The sequence below is a fragment of the Callorhinchus milii genome, unplaced genomic scaffold (assembly GCF_018977255.1).
Source record: "Callorhinchus milii isolate IMCB2004 unplaced genomic scaffold, IMCB_Cmil_1.0 Scaffold9, whole genome shotgun sequence".
In the NCBI taxonomy this organism is placed as follows: Eukaryota; Metazoa; Chordata; class Chondrichthyes; order Chimaeriformes; family Callorhinchidae; genus Callorhinchus; species Callorhinchus milii.
Genome location: NW_024704750.1, coordinates 10079424 through 10107352, shown reverse-complemented (window position 1 = coordinate 10107352; position 27929 = coordinate 10079424). Strand labels below are relative to the sequence as shown.

Below are 27929 nucleotides of genomic sequence, written 5' to 3'. Positions count from 1 at the left end.
TTAACTCCCTCTGTCTTGAGAAATAATTTTTTTTAAGCGTTGCAAAAAGATGACCTTTAATATTGTGGGGAATTATCATATTGTGAAACTGTTGAATGTTGTACATTGAACAGTTTGTACTGCCTGAGACTGCTAATCAAATTGCACAAAACTGAACTGTACGTTTTTACCGGCTACGCTCCAGCTTGGCTCCACTTCCAGCCCAGGCCACCCGCTCGGGCTCCAAAATCTTCCTGTCCTGATTCCGGCAAAGCTACAATCCCGGAACAACCCACTCTTGGTGATGCAACACCTTTACTATTTTCGTCATTAAAATTCAATTTGCAGATAAAATTTGCAGATCCTGTGAATTTACTGAATATAAAGCAATCACAAACATTTTACAATCCTCGTTGTCCCCGAAACCTTTCACTTAGAACCATCAGAGCCATTTTTAACTCATAACACTGTGCTGGATTCAGAGCCAGTGCAGACCCAATCTACATTCTGCGAGTCAGTGCTGAATTGATGGGTGAAATGGCCTCCTGCGAATTTCTATGATTCTATGTCCCATACACAATACTGCTATGCCAGTATGAAGCCATTCTTGATTCAGTAGTATTTTGCTAAATACAATATCAGGAGGAGTGGAACTGTTTAATTTGGTAGTCTTTATCTAGAAGTTATCTATACTGATTGGTATCTATACCCATTAGAGAGATAACATGTGCACTTTATGTGTTTCAGCTACTTTTGTTGCAGTTAACTGAAACATTTTACACAGTGAACTTCACTTGCTCTTTGCTGAATCTGCGTTCCATTTCTTGAACTGACTTGAATGCCACTAATCATTTGAAGTGTCAATGTTGCAAGCGCTACACATTTTACCATTCTCTGATTAATTTCTCATGACCAGCTTTGTGCAAATTCTTTTCTTTTATGGGAAGGTTACAGGAATTCAGTCTGGGAAAATATAAAATCTGAGCAGCTACAATGGGCATGTCTTCAAAAATATCCCATCATCACTCTTATCACTCAGACAATCATAATCATATGTCGTTATGAATTGAGCATGAATAATGAGAGAGATAATACATTTAGGACTTGTGCCAGTGATCTGTCGAAATGGCTCAAACATTATCTTCCATTAGAAGAATGTCAAACCTCAATAAATATTATCCTATTGTAAATGGTTACATTTGTAACTAATTGCTTATTTTATTCTGCAGGTCAACTTCATTCATTTTTTCTTTTACAATTTTTTTTCATTTATATTTTTGGCAACAAAAGCCGCACTGCCATGTTATCATTCATCCCTCTGTATCAGAAGGTTGTGGATTTGAGCCTCATATTGGGAGTTGGCCTTAATAGTCAAGGCTGACACTCCAGTGCACTGCTGGAGGTGGTTCTATATATCATCTTTTGGATGAGACATTAAACTGAAGTCCCATGTGCATGTTTTTAGGTGAATATTAAAGATCCCATGCCACTATTGGAAAGGATAAGGGAATTTCTGCCAGTGGCCTTGCCAACAATACTCCAGATTAATGGGTTATTCACCTCATGGCAGTTTGTGGGACTTTGCCATTGCAAATGACTGCCGGGTTTATCTGCAAAAACAGTTACTAAGCTTCACAGTAATGGTTCGTGAAAGACTTTGAGACACGTGTTTTCACTTGTGCGAACATATTTTTAGAATGTGTTATAAGAAAGGTTCTAAAATATCCTGTACCATAGCGTTATGTAATTTTTTTTACAGAATTATCCATTGCAAGATGGAAATTAGTTGATATGATGGTCAAGAGAAAATATTATATACATTAATTATATTTGGAGTCCTGTAGCTCAGTGTTAGAGCACTTGCTTTGCATGCGAGAGACCTGAGCTCAATTCCAGGCAGAGGGCGAAACCTTGGGCAAGTTTCCTTACTCCACACAGAGCCTAATAATAATCCCTCCAAAACCAAAAACAATAATAAATTGGTCATTTTCAATTTACGACTGTTTGTGGGACATTGCTGTGCGCAATTGGCTGCCGCGTTCGCCCACAAATATACAGTCAATTCACTTTACAGTGTGTCCCGACGTGAAAAGCGCTATATCAAATGCAAGGATTATTATTATTATTATTATTATCCTGTAAATAAATTAATGTGCAGTATGCAATGAAATGTTTTCAGGAAAAGTAAATGACAAAGGTGATCTGCAAATATTTTAGTACAAGAAAACTACCAAATGAAGATTGCCTTCTTGTTTCTGCCAAAAATAACACACAATTATAATAATCCATGATTTTCCCCAGTGGCTATACTTAGGATATGGCCATGAATTAAACAGGTCCTTAAAGTATATTTCGCCACCAATTCATCTTGGATTCATGTATTTTGCAAACATTTCCCATTGCCAAGGCTGAGCAGAAGTGATTTATGATCAAATTCTGATCTGGACAGCACCAGGTAAAATGATTCTCCTCTGAAATTAACACTGATGGTGGTAACTTGCATTCTGACAAAAGTGCATTTAGACTAACCCTGACAGAATAAATCTAGTTGGAGTTGTTTCTAACCACACTGCTGCTTTCCTTTTTTCTTTTGAGCAAAAAAACCTCTGTCTTCCTGGACATACATTCGAATGTCCTTTGGGAGGGACAGATTGGAACCAAGATCGTAACCCAATTCCAGTTACTGCTTGGGCAGACGTTCCATCCTCTCGGGTCAAAATTTATATATTCTGATCTGCCTGTTATACCACCAGAATAGGAAAATATCCAAAATGATCACCAGTCATCTTTAGCCTGTTACCGGCCACCCAGAGCTTTATTTATGCTATGCTGACAGATGTGATCCTCGGTGAGTACATGAGCATGTTACGTAAGCTGTTGCCCACCTTCATTTTGAAAAGAAGTGAGAGATTTGCCAAGTTGAGCTAAGAAGCTTTGTGACTTTCGTGAGCCTGAACGTTGCGGAATTTTGCTGGACAGGGACTTCCAAAGACTAGTTTGCACAAAACATTAATCGGTGCATTCACAGCGGGAAAGAAAAGTTGAAGCAGCTATGATTCATTTTCACTTCAAGAACATTACGTGCTGCAAACCATGTGGTGCTGTTTCAGTAGCACATTGTGCATTCTGACAAAAGTTTGCCAAGCGCTTCTCTACTGATGATTGTGCCTCTATTAAAATAAAGCATATTCTTATTGTACAACTGTGTGGTTGGAGTGATTGGAGAGGGAGCTGAGCCAGTGCTCATTCAATAAAATAATAGGGTAAGTAATTAATCCTTGTATTTCAAATAGGACCTTAATCACGTTGTTGGAACATCTCACAGGATACTCTGTAAAGTCCACCAAATCACCAAAATATTTTAGTAATTTGCAGATTAAATTGAAAATAGAAACACTTCATTGTCTTTACCTGCATATTTATAATAAAACTAAATAAGGTATGAAAATTAAACAATGCAAAATTGTTTTGTTGAGTTGCAAGTGGACGTTTTCTGCTGCACAAATACTTTGTTGCGGTACAAATCCGTTTCTTTTCCCAGTTAACACATTCCCACTGTGTAAAAATCCATTAGAAGCACAGGCATGAATCAATTCACCCTTCACATCAAGAATACTTTCCCAGAGAGACAGTAATCAGGGTCTTTGCCAGCCTGCTTTTCATTCAGACTCTATAAAATCAAGTGAAAGGTCTGCCACTAGACGCCTACTTTCTCATGTCTGAAATGACTGGTTGCCTTTCATCACAGTCTCCTCAAGACAACCCTTATTACACAGCATTTGTTTCACCTATTACTGCTGCTTGTTTCTCTTGTAGTTTAATTGCATGATTTAGCTTGGCTTGAGTCAACAGCAACTAAAATTATATTCTGCATTATGTCCCTGGGAGTTCTGTATTATTCAAACCTGAATGCCATCTTTGTTAGTAAACCTTTTAGTTTTTTACTAGGGTGGATTGCAAATACCTCTGTGACCCCACAGATGGGTTTGGAAGAACAATGTCTTTATCAGAACACACAGATTTTCCTAGGTTAGCTCTAGATTTAACTTCAAAGTATTTTAAAATGCTAAGTAATAAACTATATAAAGACTAAAAAAATTACTTTTTATCAACAAAATCGTACAAAAGTCTTAAAGTTCCTTAATCTATTTTCAGAGCAGGGTTCCCATGAATGATGTACATTCAGTTCTCCAAAAGAGATCTGCCTTTGTTTGCTAATGAAGAAATCTGTGAAGAAATACCACAAAATTAACCACAACTCTCTTCTGTCTGGATTTGTAACTCCACCTGATGATGTCATCAAGATACATGTATTACAGAAGATTACTGCAAAGGAATTGCTTTCAATGAAAACTCCATCTCTCCCTACATCTAATCCTATTGATGATTAATGTTCTGACTTCTTTGTTTCTCTCATGCAATTTGCCTTCCAGTTTTCTCCATTGATCTCTTCTCTCCAAAAGATACCAACTCACACAGAAGGATGGCACCAGTTCCACTTCTAGCAGGAGATGTCCAGTACCTCTCCCAAATGGTTATTCAAGTAAACCAGGACAGCAAGAGTTGTCAGGCTGTTTGACTATGGAGAGTTCACAACTGAACCTGATCCTGTCAACACTCAGTGCCCACACTGTTCACTGTTCAAATCCATTCACTCCCTGGCACCTCCCTATCTCTCTGACCTCCTCACTCCCCACTCCACTACCCAGTACCTCCGCTCGATTGGCGCCTCTTGCTCGTCTCTCACACCCTCCACCCCACCATCGGAGGTCGTGCTTTCAGCCACTATGCCCGAAAACTCTGAAACACTCTTCCTCAATCCCTCCGCCTTGCCCCCTCTCCCCTCTTTCAAGTCCCGTCTGAAACCTTTCCTGTTTGACCGTGTTTATGACCACCTCTCCCCTCGCCCGGCTCAGAGTCAGGCTTCGTCACTGTTAAGCACTCTGAGATGCTACTCTAACTCTGAGATGCTACTTTACGTAAAGGGTGCTATATAAGTGCAAGTTGTTGTTGCCGTTTTTGTTATCCTTTGCGAATAAATACTTCATGGTGTCTGTCCTAAAAGTGCCATTCAAAACTCTGAACCTGTGTCCTCTTACCCTGCTGTTTTGCTTTATCTGAAAGTAACTGTTCCATGTGTTCATTTTCTGAATTCCATTAAGTATTTTATAGCTCATCCCTCCAACAATGGGGATTATCCGTAATGCTTTTGCTCTGCACTGCCTCGGGCTGTATAGTTCCCTTATGTCGCCGTGACCAAACTGTACACTGTACGTTGGTGACAGCCATTCCTAGTGATTCCTTTCATTGATATAAGAATCAGCCCCCCCAACCCCCATGAAAAAAACAAGAATTGAATCAGATTTACATCCTCAACTCAATCTTTACTGAACACTGCATCAAAACTATTTGCAATCTCGCACTTTTGACCATGCTAGCAACCTTTTTTTATTTTTTTATTTCTAAAGATAATGTAGGAGAATGGGTAAGTGTCAATAATTCCTGTTCAATAATGCTTTGTTTATCACACTCATTGGTAACAGCAGAACTAGAACGTACCAGGAAACCACATCAGCAGAGATGGCAGAATTACACCCAATTAATTTGATTCTGACCTATTTCTAGTAAACTCGGTGGTAAATCAACGGTTTCACACTTAGGAAAACAGTGTCGCTAAGGGTCATGACTTTACAAGACATTCTAGATGTGGATGTTTTTCCGCTGTCCCGTTTTACAACATTTCAAGGAACTCCCATTTTCAGTTATATATCCTAATGGATCCCTCTGCTTTTCATTAAACTCTAGCTTTAACCCCAAAGTCGCAGTCGAATGGCATGGATGCTATCTCACCGTTATATTTACATAACATCATTAGGAAGAAACGTTTGTTTCACATTTTGTTTCTAATATTAGGATTACAATATGCTGTAAACTTTAAAAGTAAGCTGTTAAATGAGTTTCGAACCTAATGAGTTAACAGTATTGTGCGGTTTTATACTAGCTCCACTTTTTTTTTACTTTTCCCAAGAGTGTCTAAGGCATGAGACATTAAACATTTTAAATCCATCTGGTTTCCCTTGTATAGTATTTTAAGGCACTAATTGAGATGTATAAGTCAAGAACATACATCGTATGAAAATAATATTTGTTTGCACTTACTCGACCATCTAGAACATGAGTTTACGAAAAAAACAAAGCCATAGAATTCATTGATCAAGAGCATTAATTCATTACATGCCTCCAATGTGTTTGCTGCAGAACAGTTTTATTCATCACAGTTCATAAATAATGCGATAGTTACACACTAAAACTGTAACAGTGGAAAATATAGAGAGCACATGGGTGACTGTAATATTAGAATGCAACAATGCCTTATCCCTGGTAAGAGAGAGAAAGTTCATAAAACAGCTCACACGCTATCAACAACGCAAGCACTTTAAAAAAAAGCTTTGTGCAAAGGGTGGGATCTTAAGAATAATATTGTCAGCAGTCACCATTCATTTCCAAACAGAATTGAAATATTGAATTCTAGCAAAGAATATAACTGTAAAAAAAAGATTATGCTATAAAACTGAGAAAATGCCAATCTTTTAGCCGTAATGCAACCCTCACATAAAAACTTCCTTCATGAAACCCTACCTAAAAGCATATATGGGATAAGGTTATTCTTTCTCAAACCAATAAAATCAGGAGACTGTTGCGAGAAGCAGTGTCACGCAGTTTGATGTCCCCAGCAGGGTACCTGGGGTCAGATGTGGTGCCGTAAATTCAGTATAGGGTTCTGACATTGTGCTAAGTGTGGCCTAGGTCTGGGGGGGTTCTCTTTGATGCGAGTGAAGTTTAATAACTGGAAAAGCATTCACTTTTATTTGCCTGTACTGTCTGCGACAGTAATATCAGCTCATTTAGGCTAGTTCAACATAAAAATGCACTAGTGAAGCAATCTGTTACAAATTAGCACAGCTCTCATTCCACTTTATTAGCAGGTAATTGAAAAGAGTTGGGAAAGTGTAATTTATCAGATTATGTGTGTTTATCTTCCTTGTGGGTATAGCAGACTTTGGCAACTTTTTCAACATACCCTTGAGGATTAGACTTTGCTTTATGCCAAGTTAATAAAAAAACAAACAATAAAGCTTGTGTAATGTGCCAGTGCAGTATATTTAGCTTAAAACAAAGTGCTTTCCAAACTGCTAAGCATCTGCTATTAATGACTTAATCGGCCTCTTACCTTTCTTTAGAAATCGCTTTGCTTTCACGTTTCCAGATATTCTTGAAGTCGGAAGAAAATTCATACCATAACATGAAAATATGGTTTGGAGTAACCTCTTTATCTCCAGATTTTGGCTTCACACCAAAGAATCTTGTTGCATCTTCAAAGCTAAGAGGAAAAGAGAAAAAAAAACTGTCAACACGTAAACCTGCTAGTGGCTGTAGTTTCCCTGAGGGCTTGTTCCCAAGTCAGTAGCCAATACTTTTGTAATTACTGCAACTTCCCTGTGCTTCAACATTCATTCCAGCAACACTTGTCAAGTATAATGTAACCCTGAAACACCTATAGTCCTCCCAGGAGGAGATATCTGGAAATGGCACATAACTGTGTACAAATGGATACACAAACATTTGTAGGGTTAAACATCAAAACCGAGACCCCAATGTGAAATAGTGGGAAACCAATGTTCTTAAATAAATATGCATCATTAGTCCCAACCTCGTAACTCAAAGTAAGAAATCAAGGTCTACAAAATGAAGGTCTCTAGGTAGACAATGTAAACAAATACACATGTATAAAATCTGAATTACACACTTTCATTCATGTACTTCAAATGGCTGGCATCTGTTTAAACTCAGGCTTTACTTTGACAACTAAGGTGCCATTTAGTCGAATTATAATATTGTATTGCTGATCTCAACAAAATACTCATACAAGAGTCAGATACTGACTCGTGTTTGAAAGCTGCAATGTGAATTAATGGGTCAACTTTATTTTTTGGGTGGGGATTTTGAGAAAGATGTTAAAACAGCAATATTTCATTGGATTTAATGCTGCATTCAGACAGCATCGCACGTGCCTACAAATGGAGATGGAGACAGCACAATCCATAGTGGAGCCTCGCTCTGGAGACCAGCCTAGCGATTAGACTTCAGAAGCAGTGTGGTTCTCATCCACCTGGTCTAACTGTGGGTCACATTGGGCTTGCTTGACTCTATCGTACGTTTCAGCAGAACTGTGTTGCTCTTTAGTAACATTGAAAAACGACTCGATTTTGCAAAGGACACACTACTGGAACCATATGGGTACTGTGCGCTGCTGGCATGATGTGGATCTACAAGTTTACACCAGCACTCCACAGCGCTCCACCTCTGGGGATAAAGCAAAGTGTCTTCCCTCCTGGCCATGTCAATTCAGTATAAAATAACTATTTTCATCTTTATGTCTGAACTGATGTTTTTAACAGATATTTTTGTCCTGCTATTGTCCCAACTTTGCTGCTTCCTGCCTTCCTCTTTTAATAAGTGGGGCTGCACGGCCATAGATTTCTCTGTGGCTCCTGTCAGCCTGGCAGACATTCATTTAAATAATTAAAGTAGCCTCGTGCACGGCTTCAGCTAATGCACAATGATTCCTTGAAATACCAGCACTTTGAAGACCGTCATTAACTTTACTTTGGAATTTTCCAAGGTTTTCAGCTCACCAGAATTTTAAACATTTCTCAATGAACAAAGAAGTAATACAAGACCACTGCTCCATCGAACCCTGTGAAACAGTCAACTTTCTTGAATCTTCAAAGTTACTTGAGAATAGGGTAAACATTTTAAACAGCTTAATTTTCACTAGCTGTGATGAGTTTGGGTCCCTGGAGCTCACATTAGATGGCAGCTGAACAATGATTAGTTTACTGTCCCTCAAGAGAATAGCACATGAAACATTTACACACAGATCTACATCACTTTAATGGAGACCATCAGGGTTGGTTTATACGGCAGTAAAAATACAAAATAATTATGAAAAAGGTTTTAATCTGCAGTACAATGTATTTCAAAGGATCTGTTATAATAAAATTGTCTACATAAGCACTACTAGTTAATTCAGGTGTATTGATTTGATTATTAATTTGTCACCTGTGCAGTCAACTAAAGATTCTTTAAATAATTATTGTGACCTTATTGCTTTTAATAGTTTACGTAAAAATAAATAACGCACATTTATTTTATTGCAGGTTAGCTTCTGCACGGGAAAGTGCCTTGTAATTGGTGTGATGAATAGGCTAATAACTTAAAGCTACATGAAAGGAATCTAAAACTTAAATCTTCATACAATTGCCACTTAAGGCTCCCTTCACCAGAAGACTCATGTTTTAGGATTGCATTAGTGTTAATCCCTAAATTATCTGTAAAAGATCAATTTATTTTAAACACTAAAATTATGCTCACAAATCAGAAGCAATCCTGTTTTTAAAAAGTTGCAATTATCTGATTTCAAATTAATAAAATATGCCTTTTAAATATTGAAATCAGGCAACTGGAACTTCATTCATAAAGGCACATTCACACTGCATCGCACTTCAAACATTTACTCTTTCACTTTCAGGCACCATTAATCATATCTCTAATTTCCCATCTTTTTTTCTCTTTATTTGGTCTCCCAAGTGCTGTTTATCTCTGCTACTTTTCCTCTTTCAAATGTTCCACCATTAAACAGTGTGAGGCAGAATTGTTTAATGTCACGGTTAATATTATTTCTTGATCAGATCACAGATGATATTTGTCCGTGGCCAGGGTCTAGTTTAATCAGGGTTTCTTACTCTTAGTCTTCTCTCAGATGATGGATTTCAGAGCAAAGTAAAAGTGTTCACCCAGAGAACTGGTAACAATTCTTAGTTAAGATTGCCTTTCAATTTCCATCTCTAAGACCGGACCTTTTGCCAACAAAATACACAGTTATTACACACTACACTAGATCTTGCAAAGCGCTTGCATGATAAGGCGTTATATCAAATGTAAGGATTATTAGTTTTTGGGCAGATGATTCAAATTATTAGAAAACTTGATATTCTAATAGTTTCTGTACATTTTTGATTGATCCTCAACTTCAAAGAACTCCCCCTCAAGACCTACAGTTCAGCAACTATTTGACAGTCTTAATTAATAAAATTACAAGTTCCAGTCATGCACATAATTTTATTTTTTAAAAAAACAAGAATCTATCATTTAAAACATTGTTAATTGGCATTGTTTGCTTCTCAACAAACTATACAAAGACTTAATGTGACCAAAGTCAAAAGATTGATTTATGGAGGTCAGCCATTCAATCATGGCAGGATTACTGCAACATGCAGACTGGCACTAATTTCCCTGTTCTCTGCCTAAATACCATTCTTACAAATACAATGAACACTAACCCTGTATTGCTCTCTTTGATAGCTTGGAGTCCATGCATTTTCACATCACTTATGGCAATTTATTTGACTTTACATTCAACATTTAAGCAAGGCCAGTATTTGATAAGAATTTTTAATCTATACACGCAATCTATTTGTAGAATTCAACCCTTAAGACGTTTGTTATGGCAGTGACTTCCTAATCTTTCTGTTCATTCAGCTACTATACTCTTCCACACGTAAGCTGAATTTCAAAAGTTTCAGAAGAATCAAATCAGACTTGCATAATCTTTATTTTGCTAATAACTGTGATTGATTGTGTGATTATTCAAGCAGATCTGATTTCATGTTATTTACTTACATCAAAGTGTTATGAGATTTAGTAACACAGATACAGTAACACGTGAATAAATCTAGGATCTCATTCTGTAGTCTAACTCATAATGAGCCTGCAACAGCTTTGCCCTTGACATGCTTATGAGATTAATGAAAGCAGAAAGAGAAACACTACAGGAAGAGGTATTTCATCCTTGGTCAACTGGTTAACAAGGGGTGATGAAAAAAAAGACAAGCACTGTGAAAAACTCAAGCTTCTGTGTTATATAACGGAGCTGTAGAACGTGTGAAGGGAAGGCACTCTCAGCATCGAGCAGTATCTTGAATAGACTCACTTCTGCAAGCTTTCATCATTAGTTGGATCTGATGTGGGGAATCATTCCAAACACTCCAGAAGTGACACTGGAGTGTTGGTTAGCAGATCACGTGATTAACTCAACAGAAAGACAGAGAACTTGCTTGAATATGTGGGCCAGTAAGTTCAATTGTCTGGGTCCAACTATTGTGACAGAATCAGAGGCAAATCCATGGGCAGTCTTTAGTTATCAATTGTTGTTAGTTATCGACTGGTTAACTTGATCACACTTAGCAATAATGTGATAAGCATCATGGCTAATAACTTGTCACAAGTAGGAAAATTAATTTTTTCCTTTTCAAATGATTGAAAAACATAAACAGGTTTATTGGAGCGCACCTAGAACAAAATATACAGTCAATTCATCTTACAGTATATTCTGTGAAGTCCTTTGAGACGTCTCGAAGACGTGATAATGCGCTATATCAAATGCAAGGATTATCATTCTTATTATTATAAAATATTCATTTTATCATTATTAATCTGTAACTCTGCAACTCAAATTTATTTGCATCTTATTTTATTTTATGATGCTGGCAACACAAAGCTTGGGGGCGGTGGGTGGGGGCGAAATTCCATCTATTTTTAGCCTGTAAGACCACTTTGCCTTAAAATTGGAAGAAGTTGCAAAATTGTGGAAAATTCCACATTCAATTTGATTCAGAAACTCGTACGTTTAAAGAACTGAGGAAAATCAGCTTCCAAATTAAACAGAATTTTAGTATTTTCCACTATTCTGTTGCCAGACCTGTGTCAAAACTACTTAGTAACTGTCCACACGAGATCAGTGCTTGTCTTCAGATACAGCTTCCAATTTTATTTCCTTCCTTTTGGGGAGTGGATAATAAAAACAACAACAAAAATTGCTATTGTACAGCACCTTTCACATCGGGAGGATATCCCAAGGCGCAGGAAACCTCTAGTTAAAGCCCACCCCAATAACATCTGAAATTGTGTGGTAAATCACAGAAAACATTCCTCAACCTGTGACTATCTGCGACACTGCCCACAGTTTGATATGAATATCATTATGGGAATAAATATCTGGGTGGTTTCTATGCTCTGAAAGCATGGGCACAAAAATGACATCTCTGTTCTGGCCAATGTAATTAACTGTGGGCATAAACTGCACTCGGGGATTTGCAGACAGGATCTAAATGACAATCTATTTTCTAAACAATTCAAATGATGGAACTTTTCAGACCCAGATATCCTAGCAGCTGAAAAATACAACTGCACCAAACATCTCTCAATATACAGGAAAGGCTTTACTGGGTGGCCTGATATATCAAACGGCAAAGCTTTTGGCTCCCATTGAAATATCTAAACTCGAGCTCTGCAGCTCATCAGTCACTTAATCCTGCTTGTATCGGTTGACTGAATGATATCAATTCTTATAATGTAACACAAAAATTTCAAACAATATTATTGGGAAAATTCTCAACGTACAGTTGAGCAAAACTAAGCCCCATTATTCAAGTTGTTATTTTACTTCTTTCTAGACCTGCCAACATATTCAGCTCAGTGCCCTAAAACAGCACCAAACACAACCACTCATGTAAAACTATGGTGTGATTAAATACCCTGGAACATATCCTTGTCATGTATTTCTTCTGACAGATCAATTACAGTTTCAAAATATATGGTTCTTTTTTATCCAAATACCATCACCTCCTCTCCTGAAGAATAAACTGCTATCAAACCACTATTCTTAAATGTGTGAGCTTTGATAGTGAGTTTTTGTATGTAATTCAACTGCACAGCATCCCATCCAAGCCTAATTCTGTCCTCACTGTTATCAATAGATAAAATCATTCATTCCCTTCATGGCTGTTTGTCGGACATTGCTGTGCACACATTGGCTGCTGCATTTGCCTTCAATTACAAAGTCACTACACTTCACAGCAAAATCCTGTGAAGCACTTTAAGATATCTCTACGATATAAATAAAGGAAGGATTATTATCAACAGTGATTAAAAGTAGGAGTACTGTCTAATTTTCCCTTTGCTAACCCAGAGATGGTAAGGCCAATTCTCGTGCTTTACTGCTGCCCCGACTAAGATTAAGAATCTACAACATTCTGCTCTGTCTGGTTTAAAGGCTCCAACTAACTTTCACCCATTAACATTCTTGCATACATTCATAAAGGTGCAATAGATGGGGAGCAATCCTGGCCATTGGATTCACAATAACGCTAAGCAACAATATATTTCCTCTAGAACCTTTTTTTGGCTATTTTCAATGGTTCTCTTACAAATTATCTCCAACTATTTCAATTATTGGTATTCAAAGCCCATGTGCATAACCTAATTGTTGAAACTCTGATGGAGCTAAACCATTTTGCAAAAACAGAGTGAATTTGAAGTTCGACAAGAGCAGATTGATATTCACAGCATATTGGATTAATTACTTTGTTAAATGTAATATTTTACAAGGTTTTTGTTTGTTGTGATCTGATAGCCCATCGAATATCCCGTGTAATCATATCATATAGGTTATTAAACCTCTACATAGGTTTGCAAATCAGAGTAAATGGTAAGTAAACGGTTGTTGTAATTTGGTTGCTAAGCATTTATGGCATTGTGTCATGTGTCACAATTGCATGCAACTGTTACACCACTGAGTGACATCAAAAAGGGATGTCCAAATTTGAGACAACCTGAATGCTGTGAACTTGTTCCAACAGTGGCATAAATTTGCCCAAATGTTGGCAGAACAACACAAGAATTTTAATGAAGTGTACTGGAGTTATACGCTTCCAAGCATCTTTTTGTTCCTTACAAAGGATTACGAGAATACATTTGAAGTCCCAAATACATAAGAGTCAAAGAATAAGTGGCTATTCCAAAATACCCTTCTGATATAAACACAATTTTTTTCACAAGATTTGACTTGCTCCTCCTAGTGTTGCCTTACAGATACAACAGTTCACCACCACCCCCCCAAACCCCCACCCACCCCTCCCGAGAATAATCAGAAGGACAAGTACAGTAATATGTTCAACTGGAGAAAATGCATTTACAAAACAGGAAATGCACAGCAAAGTTTAACCAGCTAACTCTAGGTGACTGTTCTTAGACAATACAGTTTAGATGTTATGGATTATGAGTCAAACCACTAAAACCAGTTGAGAAGAAAGCAACCAAACTGGGCCAGTAGAAACAGTCAGATTGATTTTTTTTCAAATTTTGAAGTGCTATAGGAAGCCAGCTGAATGTTTGTGGTGAAGTGGATTTGAGCCACGGACTGCACATCACAAAATACATTGATATTTGATCAAAATTGCAAATGATTGATTCTTGGCTTCTGAGATTCAAGCTTACACAACCCCACAATTTTTCAAGAGCACTTAATAAACTAAAGAGATCTTTTAAAGAAAAATGCTTCATGTTTAAGATATAGGTCTGCGCTTTATGATTTCACTAATTGTGCCTTTCCCAGGTCCTGCGTGAATAAAGGAGAAATCTGTTTGGGGGAAGAACAGTTTAGATTTGATGTGGGGTCATTTTGTTCAAAATATTCTGTTGCATTTAATAGTTTTAAATAGTTTGAAAATGTATTTAAAGAAACTTTTAGAAAAAAAAGTTTCTTGCGGTTTAAAATTTTCTTTGCATTTACTTTAGTGAAGGATAGACAGCCATGAATTGAAATATTGCCAAGTGTAGACAACCTCCTTGTGTAATTTTGTAAACTTTGATGAAAATGAATTGAAGTGATACCCAAACACAGAATAGGCAGGGAAATGGTATTCAAAGATCTACATAGATCCAATTAACTGGGGGAACATGCTCGATGGCTTGAATAGCTTCCTAATTTCTATGCAGATCTGATAAAGTGAGCTCAGGAGACAGAATACCTGAGAGATTTTGCTCCAAAAGAATTTGAACAGAGTAACTTAAACAAGTCCAATCAAGTTGAACACAGATCTAACAAAAGTTACTGGACTGCAGTTTTATTTTTATTTTACAGGTTATTTTGCTCCTCAAGCTCCATTTAACACATTTATGAGCTCATTGTGAACTCAGCTTTACTCTCTTCAGCACTTCTCTCTATTTAGTAAGTTCCCAATGACCTCAGTAATTCTGTTACAAGTGTAAAAGTCTACTTTCACTTCATATGTTTTAATCAATACCAGGATGTAAAATAAAAACGGAATTTGTACGCCCTTAACTGAAATAAAACCGTTGTATTAATAAACAACATGTCATAATTATGTTTGCTGATATTTTCATGAGAAAGGTTATGTAAGAAGACAAATTTGAATGATGTAATACAGACTAACAGTGGTTTATATGCTCACTGTTTGCAGGAAATACATTAGATCTTTGTCTCTTTTCGCTCTTTAATTTCAGTTGCAGTTTTAAGATTTTTCTTCCTTTATTAAATCTACACTGTATAAACTTCCAAATCCTGAGTTGTGTCACTATGCTTTTTCCCTGTTGTGAAATCCATTGAATCTTGCAAATGGCAATTTTCTTCTTCTGGCTTTAAATACTTTACAATGCAGCAGCTTTTATTAATGAGCAGTTCACAGTCTGGAGCTTTTTTCTGATACCTGAACTACTTGGGAGCTTGATTTGTCCTTAAAATAGACCACAAGAAGGATCTTTGATCTTTTCGAAGCCCAGCAATGAAATAAATTTGAGCTTTGCTGTTTCAAGATGTGACCTAGCATTTTTCATGTATGACATGAAAGCTACGAAAATGCCTTTAAACTAATAACACTCAAATTCTCACAATGGAAATTTATGTTCTCAATAACCCCAAGTTCATTTTGTTGTATAACTAACGTACACCTGCATGTCATACAGAGGTGAACATCATAAATGAGGAAAATGTAATGACCCATAAAATTCTGATATATTTAGGAGCCACTGAAAAAATAACAAATTGCAAGTGCATGTTAGCAGAAAAAGGTCATTTAGATCTGGATACCTATTCGGAAGGTATGTGCATGGAGCAAACTGGATCAAAGAATATTTGGTCAAGGTTGAGACTGACTGTCCAGCTGTGTAAAATACAGTTAAGTAACACGCTCTGATATACCACAACCTTTGATATCACGTTCGCTGTTTATGGCTCCCTCATTAATTGAGAAACCCTATAAATCACCCGCTGTATTACAACCTCTTTGCTACTACATGCATTTGTATGGTTCCCATAAACCACAATATTATAGAAAGGGTATACTGTTGTAAAACACAATTAGGTTAGATGTCACACTGATTTTTTGCAAGTAGCTGCATGTAAAGGGCAAAAAATGCACTATAAAATAGGCAACACTTTACTTTTCTAATGTCCAACATGAGTAACTATTAAAAATTAATTTTAATTGTTGTTCCCATGGCAATCCTCTACATGACAAGTAGATGTGAGCGGGGAGGGTCAGGGAAATATTTCACACCTTGTATTGGATAGAGACCCTGCGGTAAAACACCTTCCTATCCTGGCTACTGGTAATGGTAGGGTAATGGCTACTGGTAATCCTTCAAGGAGGGACAGTAGGTAAAAATAAAAATTGGCACAATCAGGAAAGAAATAATGAAAAGTTCTGTAAAATAGGTTTTTGTTTATGTAAGAAATATTTTGTGCACCGTAAGTGTTCCAATGTGGGTGTAAGCCTGGCTTAGTTTGTAACTCTCTCGCCTCTGAGTCAAAAGTTTGTGGGTTCAAGGCCTATGTTGGGAATTTGGCCTCACGGCCTTGTCCGATACTCCAGTGCTGTGCTGGGGGAAAGCTGTATTGTTGAAGGTGCTGTCCTTTGGATGACCCGTTATTAGCAATCGATATTAAACAAACAATAGGCACAATTCAATGGCTTCTGTAAGATGATATATTTTTGTTCTGTGCTTGAAATGGGATACTATGGTCCTAGGAGCAGCCTATCTAGCAGCCGTCCAGAGCCTTGGGACATCCTCCCAACGTGAAAGGCGCTATACAAATGTAACTTTGTATTTGTATCTAGCAGACTTAATGAAGAACTGACCAAATGCAACCAAGTAAGTCGGGCTGCTCCAAGTGACATTTATTCCTGGAAATTAAACTCACAACTACATAGTTGGGAGTCAGGCACTCGATTGTACAAGCTAATGGGACTCTATTACTTCATGGTAGATATAAAAATAACGAATAACAAGACAACTAGCACAGTTCATTAGTAAGCCTGCAATCAAATGTGAAGTATATGAGAATTAGTTACATTTACAATTTGAGCCAATTTGCCAAATATTATAAATACTACTATTCTAATTTTCTCTCTGGAAAAAAATAAACTGTGAGAAGTACATTAGGCTATGTTATGTCAGCCTAATACCTTTATGCAACGGTGTAGTTTACACCCCACTCTGATGACAATGCTAAGATTGAAGACCTATGAATTAGGCAGAGAGAGACTCTAACCAATGAGAACACAATAGTTGGTCAATAATCTCTTGCTCTTGATGAAATCAACTAGTCACCAGGAGCATTACACAAAAAAGCCTTATTATTCCGATATAAATAATATAATAATGTAAAATATTGAATTTTTATGTTATTGAATTGTCTCAACACATCATATCCAATGCATGCCAAAAGTTTGTTCTGCTCACAGACTTGGCTGGATCCCAATTATCAGACTCCAAATCCATGTGGCTATCAATCAGACAGCGAGATCAGACAAACAGCACCTTAACCACGAACTAACAACAGCAGAGCTGATGATTGAGAAATGTTCGATTAATGCTTGGAAAACATGGAAAAATATTTTTTCATCAACACAGGTCTTTTGATGGAAAAAATCGTGGCTGATGGCAAATGCACAGTAAATAGATCAGCATCTGAAAATGAGATTCACCACGACCGAAGAGTTTTTGCTCTTTTCAATTCTAACATTTTCAGGATTTTTGTTGCAAAATTGTGAAAGATGTTCTGTTCAGAGAGCAGCAACACCCAGCTCTGAAGCACATCTCATCATTCCATCTGAAACAATGGACAGCTTGGGAGTAGACCACCAGCCAGGCACTGAATTGAATAAACCCCACGGTCAAGGTTAGATAGCCTGGAGAAGGAACACAGTCAACTGTGATCTTCATTAACTTCTTAGAAGAAACATGTGTATTCTGGAAGCTGTGAAGCAATACCCAGCCTCAGAGGCCTAAGTAAAGCACTGCTGAGACACATGTTCGGATCTCTTGACAGCAGCTGCCCCTTATTTCAACACAATCTTCTGATGCCCCTTGGAAGACAGTAAACTTCCTTTGATGACTGTTCAAAGCATTCCTTGCCTGATGTTCCACTATCAGGGAATGCCAATAATGCCCTCACCGTTCCTTTTAATGCATTCTGATGATTCACTCCATCTCTGAACTAGACTTGGCAAAAGGTCCATTGGCCTCTTTAATATTCAGAGGCTGCAATTCAGCCTGATTTAATGGTCCAAGCCCCAACCCCCCACCCTGCACCCCACATCTAATGAACTTTGCATTTTGCTGGCAGTTTCACCTGGCACATTTCCAATGCCAAGAAGAGGTGTTGAAATCTTGTAACCTCCATCCCTAACTCAGGAACATATTGAACCAAGCTGTCCTACTATTTTCTTGTGAAAACTCTCTTCGTAATGAACAGATTGACTAACTAGCCATTCACTTTTTGAGGTAGAATTCAAGAAATATAAGTAACCATGGAAATTATTTATACAGTCCTCCCTGAAGAAAGAAGAAAATAAGTCTGTTTGTGGCCTCAAAACAATCAAGTTTGATAAATTTATCAGTAAGTGGGAAATATAATTTTTTTGTTAAAAACAAAGCAGGTTACACCTAAAATCTTTCTTTTAATAATAATAATAATAAAAATAATAATCCTTGCATTTGATATAGCACTTTTCACGTCGGGAGGATGTCCCAAAGCGCTTCACAGAACACACTGTAAAGTGAATTGACTGCATACTTGTGGGCGAACGCGGCAGCCAATATCACATAGCAATGTTCCACAAACAGTCGTGGATTGAAAATGACCGATTTATTATTTTTTTTGTTTTTTTTTGAGGGATTATTATTAGGTCAAGTTTTCGCCCTGCCTGGAATTGAACTCAGGTCTCTCGCTTGCAAAGTGAGTGCTCTAACCACTGAGCTACAGGACTCCATGAGTCTTCTTAAATGCTTCTTACTTCTTAAATGCTGTATTTTGCACTCTTTTCAACTTGTTTAATTGTTTTTTTCAGTTTGGAGAATAGGAAAGCTATTGGCAAAATAGTATGTCTTATTAATCGATAAAAACAGAATATCCTATAATTAGAAAAATTATTTGTACATGTTACTAAAAAATTTAAACACCCCATTGAGCATTTGCGCCTGAGGGAATCATCTGAATGCAAAGGAATGTGCTTGAGCTGCAAAGTACAAACCATAAAACTTTGAAAAAAACATATTTGTATAATAAAATCATGTATATTTTAAAGTTACTTATGTTGCTGTCATAAGCTGAGTGTAGGGGGGGTTTTAATTCTGCAACCGGGACAGGAGGCATGAAGTGTGGCAGGCAGTGACCAGGATATCAAAGGAATTCATTGCTTTTCCTTGAAATTGTGCCATGAAATCTTTAACACCCACCCGATCAAACCAGCAGACAAATAGATCTTTGGTTTAACATTTCATCCAAATGACATTTACCTTGAACAGCACAGAACATGCTCAGTACAGTAGTGAAGCGTCAGACCTGGATTATAAACTCAAATCCTGGTGTGAGCCTTATACCCATAACCTTCTGACCCAGAGGCGAGAGTGCTACCAACTTAGCTAGACTTACATAATTGCTATTCTTTGATTCTAAATATGTGCACATGAAAATAACAGTACTTAATTTCGGAGCTCACTGGAGCAACAGAGCAATGAAACTCTGTGGCGCCTGTTGGTGAGTTGATGCATGCATTAAACTGCAACCCGCTTGTAAATACTCTATTAATAAGCACCGTGTGTGCACAGTACAGCTGATGACATACATTGCAGAATGCTTGAGAAATTTTCATTTCTCAAGCATTTCAAGAGTAGATCACAGCAGAGTGGCAAAACTGGAAGCTGGTGTGCTGCACATTTGTGCTTCATTAATGAAATAATCCCATTAGAAATGACTGCGTAGACAGTAGATGTCCCTAAAATTAGCAACCTGAGGTCTCAACTCCTATGTGGGGCTACCCACTATCCCTTTGTGGTCTGTATTACTTGTTCTCTAAATGAGTCTTGTTGCATAATAATCCTTCCATTTGAAATAGCATCTTATCACATTGTTGAGATGTCCCAAAGTGCTTCACAGGATATATTGTAAAGTGTCTTGACTGTATTTTGTGGGTGAAATGTGGCAGCCAGTTGCACACAACACTGCCCCAAAATCAATCATGACCAATTTTATTTGGGGGATTGGGCCATGGGATCTTTATTGTCCACCTGAACAGGCAGATGGGACCTCGGTTTATCATCTCATCCAAAGGTTAGGATACCTCCAGCGCTGCATGCAGTGAGTTTTAGGAGCTAGGGTGTGACTGGTTAAAAGACTGCAAGTGACAATATCAATTCAATGTATCCTGATGTGTACTTAACTTCCCTTTCTATGTGCAGTATGACATTGATGATGTGAGCCAACAGACTCCAAAAACACACATCAGGGTTTAATTTGCAATATTCATTAACAGATTTCATAATAAGAAATGTATGATTATCAAACTTCTAAAATATCAAACATACCTGTAAAATCTCTTAGCATTTCAAAAGGAACTAGCACCTTATTTTATCAGGCAAAATATACTCTGAAAACTGCTGACATGCTCATACAAGGAGTGTAACAGTTAGAAATGTGAACACTCTACCTTTTCTGTGTCTCCCGGAGTCCTGCTTCTGCTACCATATGCTCACTTTTTGCTGTAGATCACAAAAAAAGCAGATAGTCATGAATAAATAAATATTATTATGGTCATAAATTAATATTTACTGTTGGAAAAAAAGCATGGTGTTTTCTACCAGTTGTCCTGGTAAGATTTGTCCCTCATTGAAATTCATTCAATAATTATGATTAGATTGACTATTCATCTTACTTTTCTTTTTGGGGTTGTTACTCAAGTAAATTAGCTGCCACTAAGTTTGCCTATGTTGGACTTCATTTCTAATTATATTAAAACTTGCATAAGTCATATCAGTCAGGACCACAACATTTAATATGACTTACAAGAAGCCAGAGTTAAAGCCAAACTTGTATAAATCAAACTTTATACGACTAACAAATATAATAAACAAGTACCTTGATTTCTGCGCTGTTTCAACAAAGTACACTGAACTGCGCATCTGGTACTTCATTAATGCAGACGGCAAGTGTGCATCCGGTGATGGGTCAAGATTTTGTCTCCTGCGCTTGTTTCAAACAGATCATGGTGCTTGGGTACTACACTGCAGTGTGTAATGGCGTTACACAGGATGCTTCCCTCCAGGGAGAGAGTGCACATTCCATCCCAACAAATATCTCTGGAGTTTCCATGTGCAGGTGGGATGCATGGAATTCTCAGTTTGGTTTGAATATTCGAAAGCACAGTGATGAGCTCCCGCATGTGTCAGACACCCAGCTCATGAAACAACATTTGTTTTGTTGTTATAAACAATTTAAGTTCCTAAAGATACACTGTTGACAAAACGCAGATTGGCTTATTTCGCTACAGTAGGACCTGTTCCAGGAGCAGCGTAGCAGACAAATTGAACAGACCTCCTCTCAGTTTCCTCAATGAGTTTCTTAACAAGTCATAAAAAGATTATTTCAGTTTATTTTCAGTCACTTGTACATGGCATATCACTGTTTCAAATGAAACATAACATTGTGTCTGCATATATAAGACCTGAAATTCTATCTGGTCTAAAAGACTGTTATTTTGTTTTACAACTACATACATTATATAACATGTTTCATGTTGGAGGACATCTGAAAGCGTTTCACACAGCTGACTGGGAGCCCATTTAAAATGTAAGAATTGTGCAAGATTCTTACAAATTCTGAGTTAATTTTGAAGCCAGTTCTTCATAAGAACTATGGTAAACAAGCTTCTGAATTAAGGATTGATTTGAGAAACTTTCCATAAGTCTTACACTTCTTAAAGACTACGATAAATTTAAGGCTGTAGTATGTTAAGCTCTATAATAGATGAGTACTCTGATACCTGTAGTGTCTTTATTATTGTGTTTAGGGTGTATGAGGTGTGTTTGCTGTTACAGTCATCAGCCACCTTGTTTACAACCATAAATAATTTTAATCTTACCTCAATATTTGTGTCTATTATTGACTTTTTAAGGATTTTAGCCTGTTACTTTCTTCATAGATTTTACCCCCTTTATGCTTTCCTTTTAGCAACCAGATTCTAACATGATACAGTTTAAGGTCTCATTATCTATTGCTCTGAACTTCCATGCATTTTAGCAAAACTTCAAATGTTCCTAATCAATTGGTCACAGAACTTAGGATACTGATCTACATTTGATAAGCAGTGACTTNAAAAAAGTTTGTTGATCTTTGCTACCAATTTTGAACCACTATCAATAAGGATTCGGTTTCAATCAATCATTACTCGAGAAACTAGGAACCACTGTTTTTCTTGATTTTTGTCACAGCTGGTCTCCGTTTGTTTAACAATAGTATGATTTCTGTTTCTCCTACTTTAAAAACAAAAGAGTACCTAAAACTGGGACAAAAATACGTTTTGTTCTAAAGATGCATATATTTTACTATTTTACAAAAATTGCTATATTTTTCCCCATTTATACTGTGTATCTTTTTTGGCAACACTTAATATTCTTTCTACTGTGCTTGACTTCATCCCAGTCATTTGTGGAACATACCTGTACTGTATGGACAGTAAGGATGCAATCTACTGTAATTTGAATTCTGATATATGAGGTCTAAATTGGGCAATAGATACTTTCCACTTAAATTTTGTCCAATTTGAAGTTTTGTTGCACTCTGGCTTAAAAAATATTGTCAAAAAATACATTGGCAGCAGTCTAAAATCTCTTTCCCTCTCTACCCAAAAGTAGATGGTCATATTGTGGTACCATTTGATCTCAGGCCACTGACCCCAGCAATGCTGTCAGGATGGTGAGTCTTGGGAAGAATGTTGCCTGCGTCTGATCGCTGTGGTCCAGAAGTGAACATGTGGGATATTTTCTGGTGGCAGATTGTTTTCAAGTTGCCTTATTTGATTCCCAGTGCTCCAAAGAAGAGCTTGAGTGTTTATCGCTGATGGTTTGGGGAGGATGATGAATTCGAGAGTGAGGGGCACAGTGCCTGCTACCTGGTAATGAAGAATGAGTATGCATGTATTTTCCCTCGACAAAAGGATCAGGCCCAGGTGTGTGTCTAATTCCTGGCAGTACACCATGTGTATGCATCTGTTTCCTCTGCCTTTGAAGTGAGGATCCCATGTGACTTGGTTTTCTGCAGACCTAAGGATTTTTTTTAGTCTCTGGTTCACCATCGTAGAATTACGATAAAATGTTGCAAAGTTTACAGCACAGAAGCAGGTCATTTGGCTTCCTATAATACATTAATCTTCGTAAGACGAATTGCAAAGAAACCTCTTTTCCACTAATATACAATTGATCGGTGAACTAAGTTTTTTTGTTTACTCTGTGCTTAAGAGTATTCAACCAGACTAAGAGTTCCGCGATGTGGAGGAATTTTGGAATGGAATGCTCACTCTCTCCCCAGAGACATACACCCTGCTTCCCTAATCCTGGAAAGCATTAGGTACAGGTTGGCAAGAGCCAAGGCACAGGGACTCCAGAATGTACTTTTGGGATATTGTTTGAGTTTAACCAGCTAAAACCTTCAATATCCTATGAACTTTATGCTACGGTTCGCAACAAAAGTTCCTTTCACCACCTGCTCTGTTTTTCCAAGATTCAAGAGAGATGAGCATTCCAGCAATCTACTTAGGCTAACACAGTATTTGCAGAATGTATTTACAGTCACTTGTGCTTTGTTTATACTGCAGTTTTAAGTTGATTTGCTAAAGTGCTGCAAAAACTGGACTGAGCAGCAAGATTCAAAATTTGGCATTGTATTGTAAAGTGGCTGCAATGGTTATGCTAATTACCTGTATCTGCCTCCCAACCGAAATCGTCTTTAATCTCCAGTTTCTGCTCAGGCTCCACTCTCTCCCCATCTCTCGCGCACCGTCCACTCTCTCCCCATCTCTCGCGCACCGTCCACTCTCTCCCCATCTCTCGCACACCCTCCACTCCCTCCCCATCTCTCTCATACCCTCCACTCTCTCCCTGTCTCTCGCTCAGCCTCGACTCCCTCCCCATTTCCTTCTGGGGCTCCACAAAAGCCCCTAACTCCCACTGCAAATTGTCTCCAGATCTAAATTGTTTAGGCAGGGGGTCATTCAAAAACATCATCTAACACACTTTCCACAGCTGAACATGGAATAAGCAAGATCATATAGAGTGGGAGAAATCCAGAATCACCAGTGCCATGATGTGAAACAAGACGCAATAGATGTGTTCGGAGAATTGCCTACATGCCAATGTTAGTGATTTGAAAGCATTTTATAATTCATTACGGTTTACTGTTCAGCAGCCATATTTTTCTCTTGTCAAGTTACAAGTAAAATGAGCCTCACTAACATAAATTCCTAATCATGGCTCCTCAAGGCTCAGTAGATAAATACAGCACAAGGTGAGATCCTGAGTTGCACGGATGAAGACAATTCTAAGCCTGGTCCTTTGCCTGTGCTGAGTTAGTTAATATGAGCCAGGGCAGAGGTGAAAGACCTACAGTTGACCTCTGTGTCCCAGCCTTGATTACTGCCCACTGACCCTTGCTGGACCTGCGCTCGTGTGGACAGGATTGGGTTCAACTGCAACAATTCTCCCACTACTAGATCTACTACTTTCTGAAATGAAAAAAACCAAGCCTCGGAGACAGGAAAGAGTGGGAATGGTGCCGACGGATATAAGCAGAGCCAGGGCAGGACAAGGTCACCTTCCTTTGACCATCGTTGCTGCCTCCCCTCAGTCAGACTGCCGAGTCCCTTTTTTATTTGCCTATTTCGATCATTTCCCCCCCCTCCCACCCCCCAACCGCACCCTACACCTTTTGACTCTCTTTGCAGTTGTTAGCCCCTGTGCTGGTGAGAAGCTGGCTGGGTGGCAAACATACTCGCAGTCCAATAGTCCGCTGACATTATCCAGGCTTACACACCGAGAAACGAGGAGTGCTGATGCCTGTGGAGCCATAGTTAAGCATGAATTACAATTTTCAGCCGAGGTATGGAAAGGAAATTGGGGACTAAACACATCCTTTAGTTAGACCCCATTATACTGTGCCATTTCAAGCTGTAGACTCCACAGGGCAGCTGTGCTATGCATATAGGTCGAAGAAATACCAGTTGCAGCTTTAGTTACCTGATGTTTAATGAGGGCTCAGGATTTACCAAATGTACAAGCGCCAGACTGCTTGTACAGCATTAAGTGGTTTCGCTAATTTGAATGTCTCCGCTACATGAAAGCTGGGCACTGACTTGCCTTTTGCTTTATTCTGTCAACCTCTAGTCAGTTCTTTTCAACTTGCGTTATGAGCTCTGGATTCCAACTCTTGAAATAAAAGAAAAACTATAAAACAACTTCATGACCTGGAACTACCTACCAAAGCACTGGGGCATTGTTGATGATATTTATGTTTTCCCCAATTGGGTGGAGTTGAAATATGTGCTTTGGTTTATGTGCCATCGTTACACCAGGTAGCTCCTGGCATGATGGAGGTCCACAGCGCAGACAGCAGTGAGTCTCTGAGACCTTGTGAAACAGCCACATATTTCACTTTTGCCCACTGAGCTAGGAATCAGATACACAAGCTCGACGAGAAGTACGGCCAAATATTTATTTAAAACAGGTGTAAAAGAGAACAGGTGCAAAAGCACAGCACCACAGGGTATCATGAATAAAATTGTTGTGACTTATTTTATGTTTAGAAGAATATTTTCACCTGTTGCCTCACAATTAATTAAGACATCCCAAATCACTTTCCCCATATCTCAATACTGAACTGTCAAGAGTGTTGCTGGGAGGAGGGATTTGAATTGTGAAAATGCATTTGATTACAGTACTGATTACAGTGAACTTATGCAGAACTTTCCTCAGGAGAATACATTAACAACAATAACAAAATTACATTTATAGAGCGCCTTTCATGTCGGGAGGACATCCCAAGGTGCTGGACAGTCAGGGGTCAGGACCCGAGCATGAGGGAGGGATGGGGTAGGGGTGAGGGAAGGTAGAGAGGTGGGAGGGCGACTGAAGGCACGATCGAAGAGGAGGGTCTTGAGACTGGCCTTGAAGGAGGCAAGGGAGGAAGCGAGGTAAAGGGATTGGGGGATGGAGTTCCAGAGTGTGGGGGCAGAGAGGCTGAAAGCTCAGCCACCGATCGTAGGGTGAGTCGGGCGGAAGACACGGAGCAGGCCAGAGCCCGCTGAATGGAGGGAGTGGGCAGGTTGGTAGGGAGTAAGCAGGTCAGAAAGGTAGGAGGGGGCAAGGCCATGGATGGCCTTGAAAGTGAGGACGGGGATCTTGAATTTGATTCTCTGAGTGATGGGGAGCCAGTGAAGTCAGGCATCACATCTACATAATAGATTCATAGATGGGGCAGCTACAAAACAGGCCATTTAGTCCATCCAGTCTAGCTGGAGTTTATACTCCACAAGAGTGTCTATCCTAGTCCCATATCCTGGCTTTATCCTCATATCCCTCAACTTTATTCTCTCTTAACCATATGCCCATACTTGTTTTGAATGTGCACATGGTGACTGTCCCAACAACTGGCCTTTGTAGAGAATTCCACACTCCTACAACTCTCTGTGTGAAAAAGTATTTCCTAATCTCCATTCTAGACCTTCTAGTTTTATACCCTCTAGTTCTAGACCCTGTAACCATTGGAAATAATTTTAGCCTATCTAAGACTCCTACTATCTTATATACTTCTGGCATATTCCCTCTCAGCCTTCTGAGCTTCAAACAAAAATCTCCAGTTTCCCTATAACTGTATTTCCTCATTCCAGGCAACATCCTGGTGAATCTTCTCTGTATTGATCAAACATGGAACAATCAAACACCCATGATAGACTAGATGGCCTGTGTAAGAAATGACTTAATGAGCTAAATGCCTTTTTGTGTTCCACGTTTTCTTATGTAACAAAAGGACAGTCACACAGAGGTTCCGTGTCTGATTTCAAGACATCTCCAATTCAGGCATGAGACACAGAAGTATTCTTTTGCATTTCATCAGGACAGTAGAATAGAAAATGATGCAGGATTAGCTCTTCCCGAATGGATTTCCAATACTCCCTGGCAATCAGTGACAGGCAATCCTAAATTACAAAAGCATGCTTCTGTCTAGCAAATATAGTGCTAAATATTAACCATCAGGTTAACAACAGTTCTGGCCCCAAATAGGGGATTATTTACTGGATACACCTGATGTTGGACAAAATATCTACCTTACTCTTTATTTTTATGCATATCTGAGTTAAGTAGATTTATCCTTGGTGCCACAAGCCAAAGATCGTATGTACAAAGATCGTTTGTACAAGTTCCAATTGCAGAATAACGTAATATAATAATAATCCTTGCATTTGATATTAACTATCAGAATAGTATTGTTGCTCTTAGGAGATCTGCCTTGGGGAGATATTTTCTATCATGTCAGGTGCTGGGAATTAGTGTTCCTTCCTAACTCATGTTATAATGCCTTATCTTTTGGTCTTGTATAAACTCCTGAACCATATCTCTTCCTGGCTGTTGATGCATTCAGCTGCAGAAAAACAAATGTTTAAGCAGCACCTCCTTCGTAATGGCTTTGAGGGGAAATA

General features: G+C 38.3%; 1 protein-coding gene across 1 annotated transcript in view; it reads right to left on the bottom strand.

Annotated features, from left to right (window-relative positions):
• Positions 1-27929, bottom strand: part of fmn1 (formin 1) — a 130487-nt gene that overhangs the window by 15031 nt on the left and 87527 nt on the right. Inside the window, exons 15-16 of the mRNA XM_007888381.2 lie at positions 20892-20943; positions 7211-7360 (exon numbers count right to left, since the gene is read on the bottom strand). Coding sequence (XP_007886572.2) covers positions 7211-7360; positions 20892-20943 — 202 coding nt within the window. The remainder of the gene's footprint in view (positions 1-7210; positions 7361-20891; positions 20944-27929) is intronic.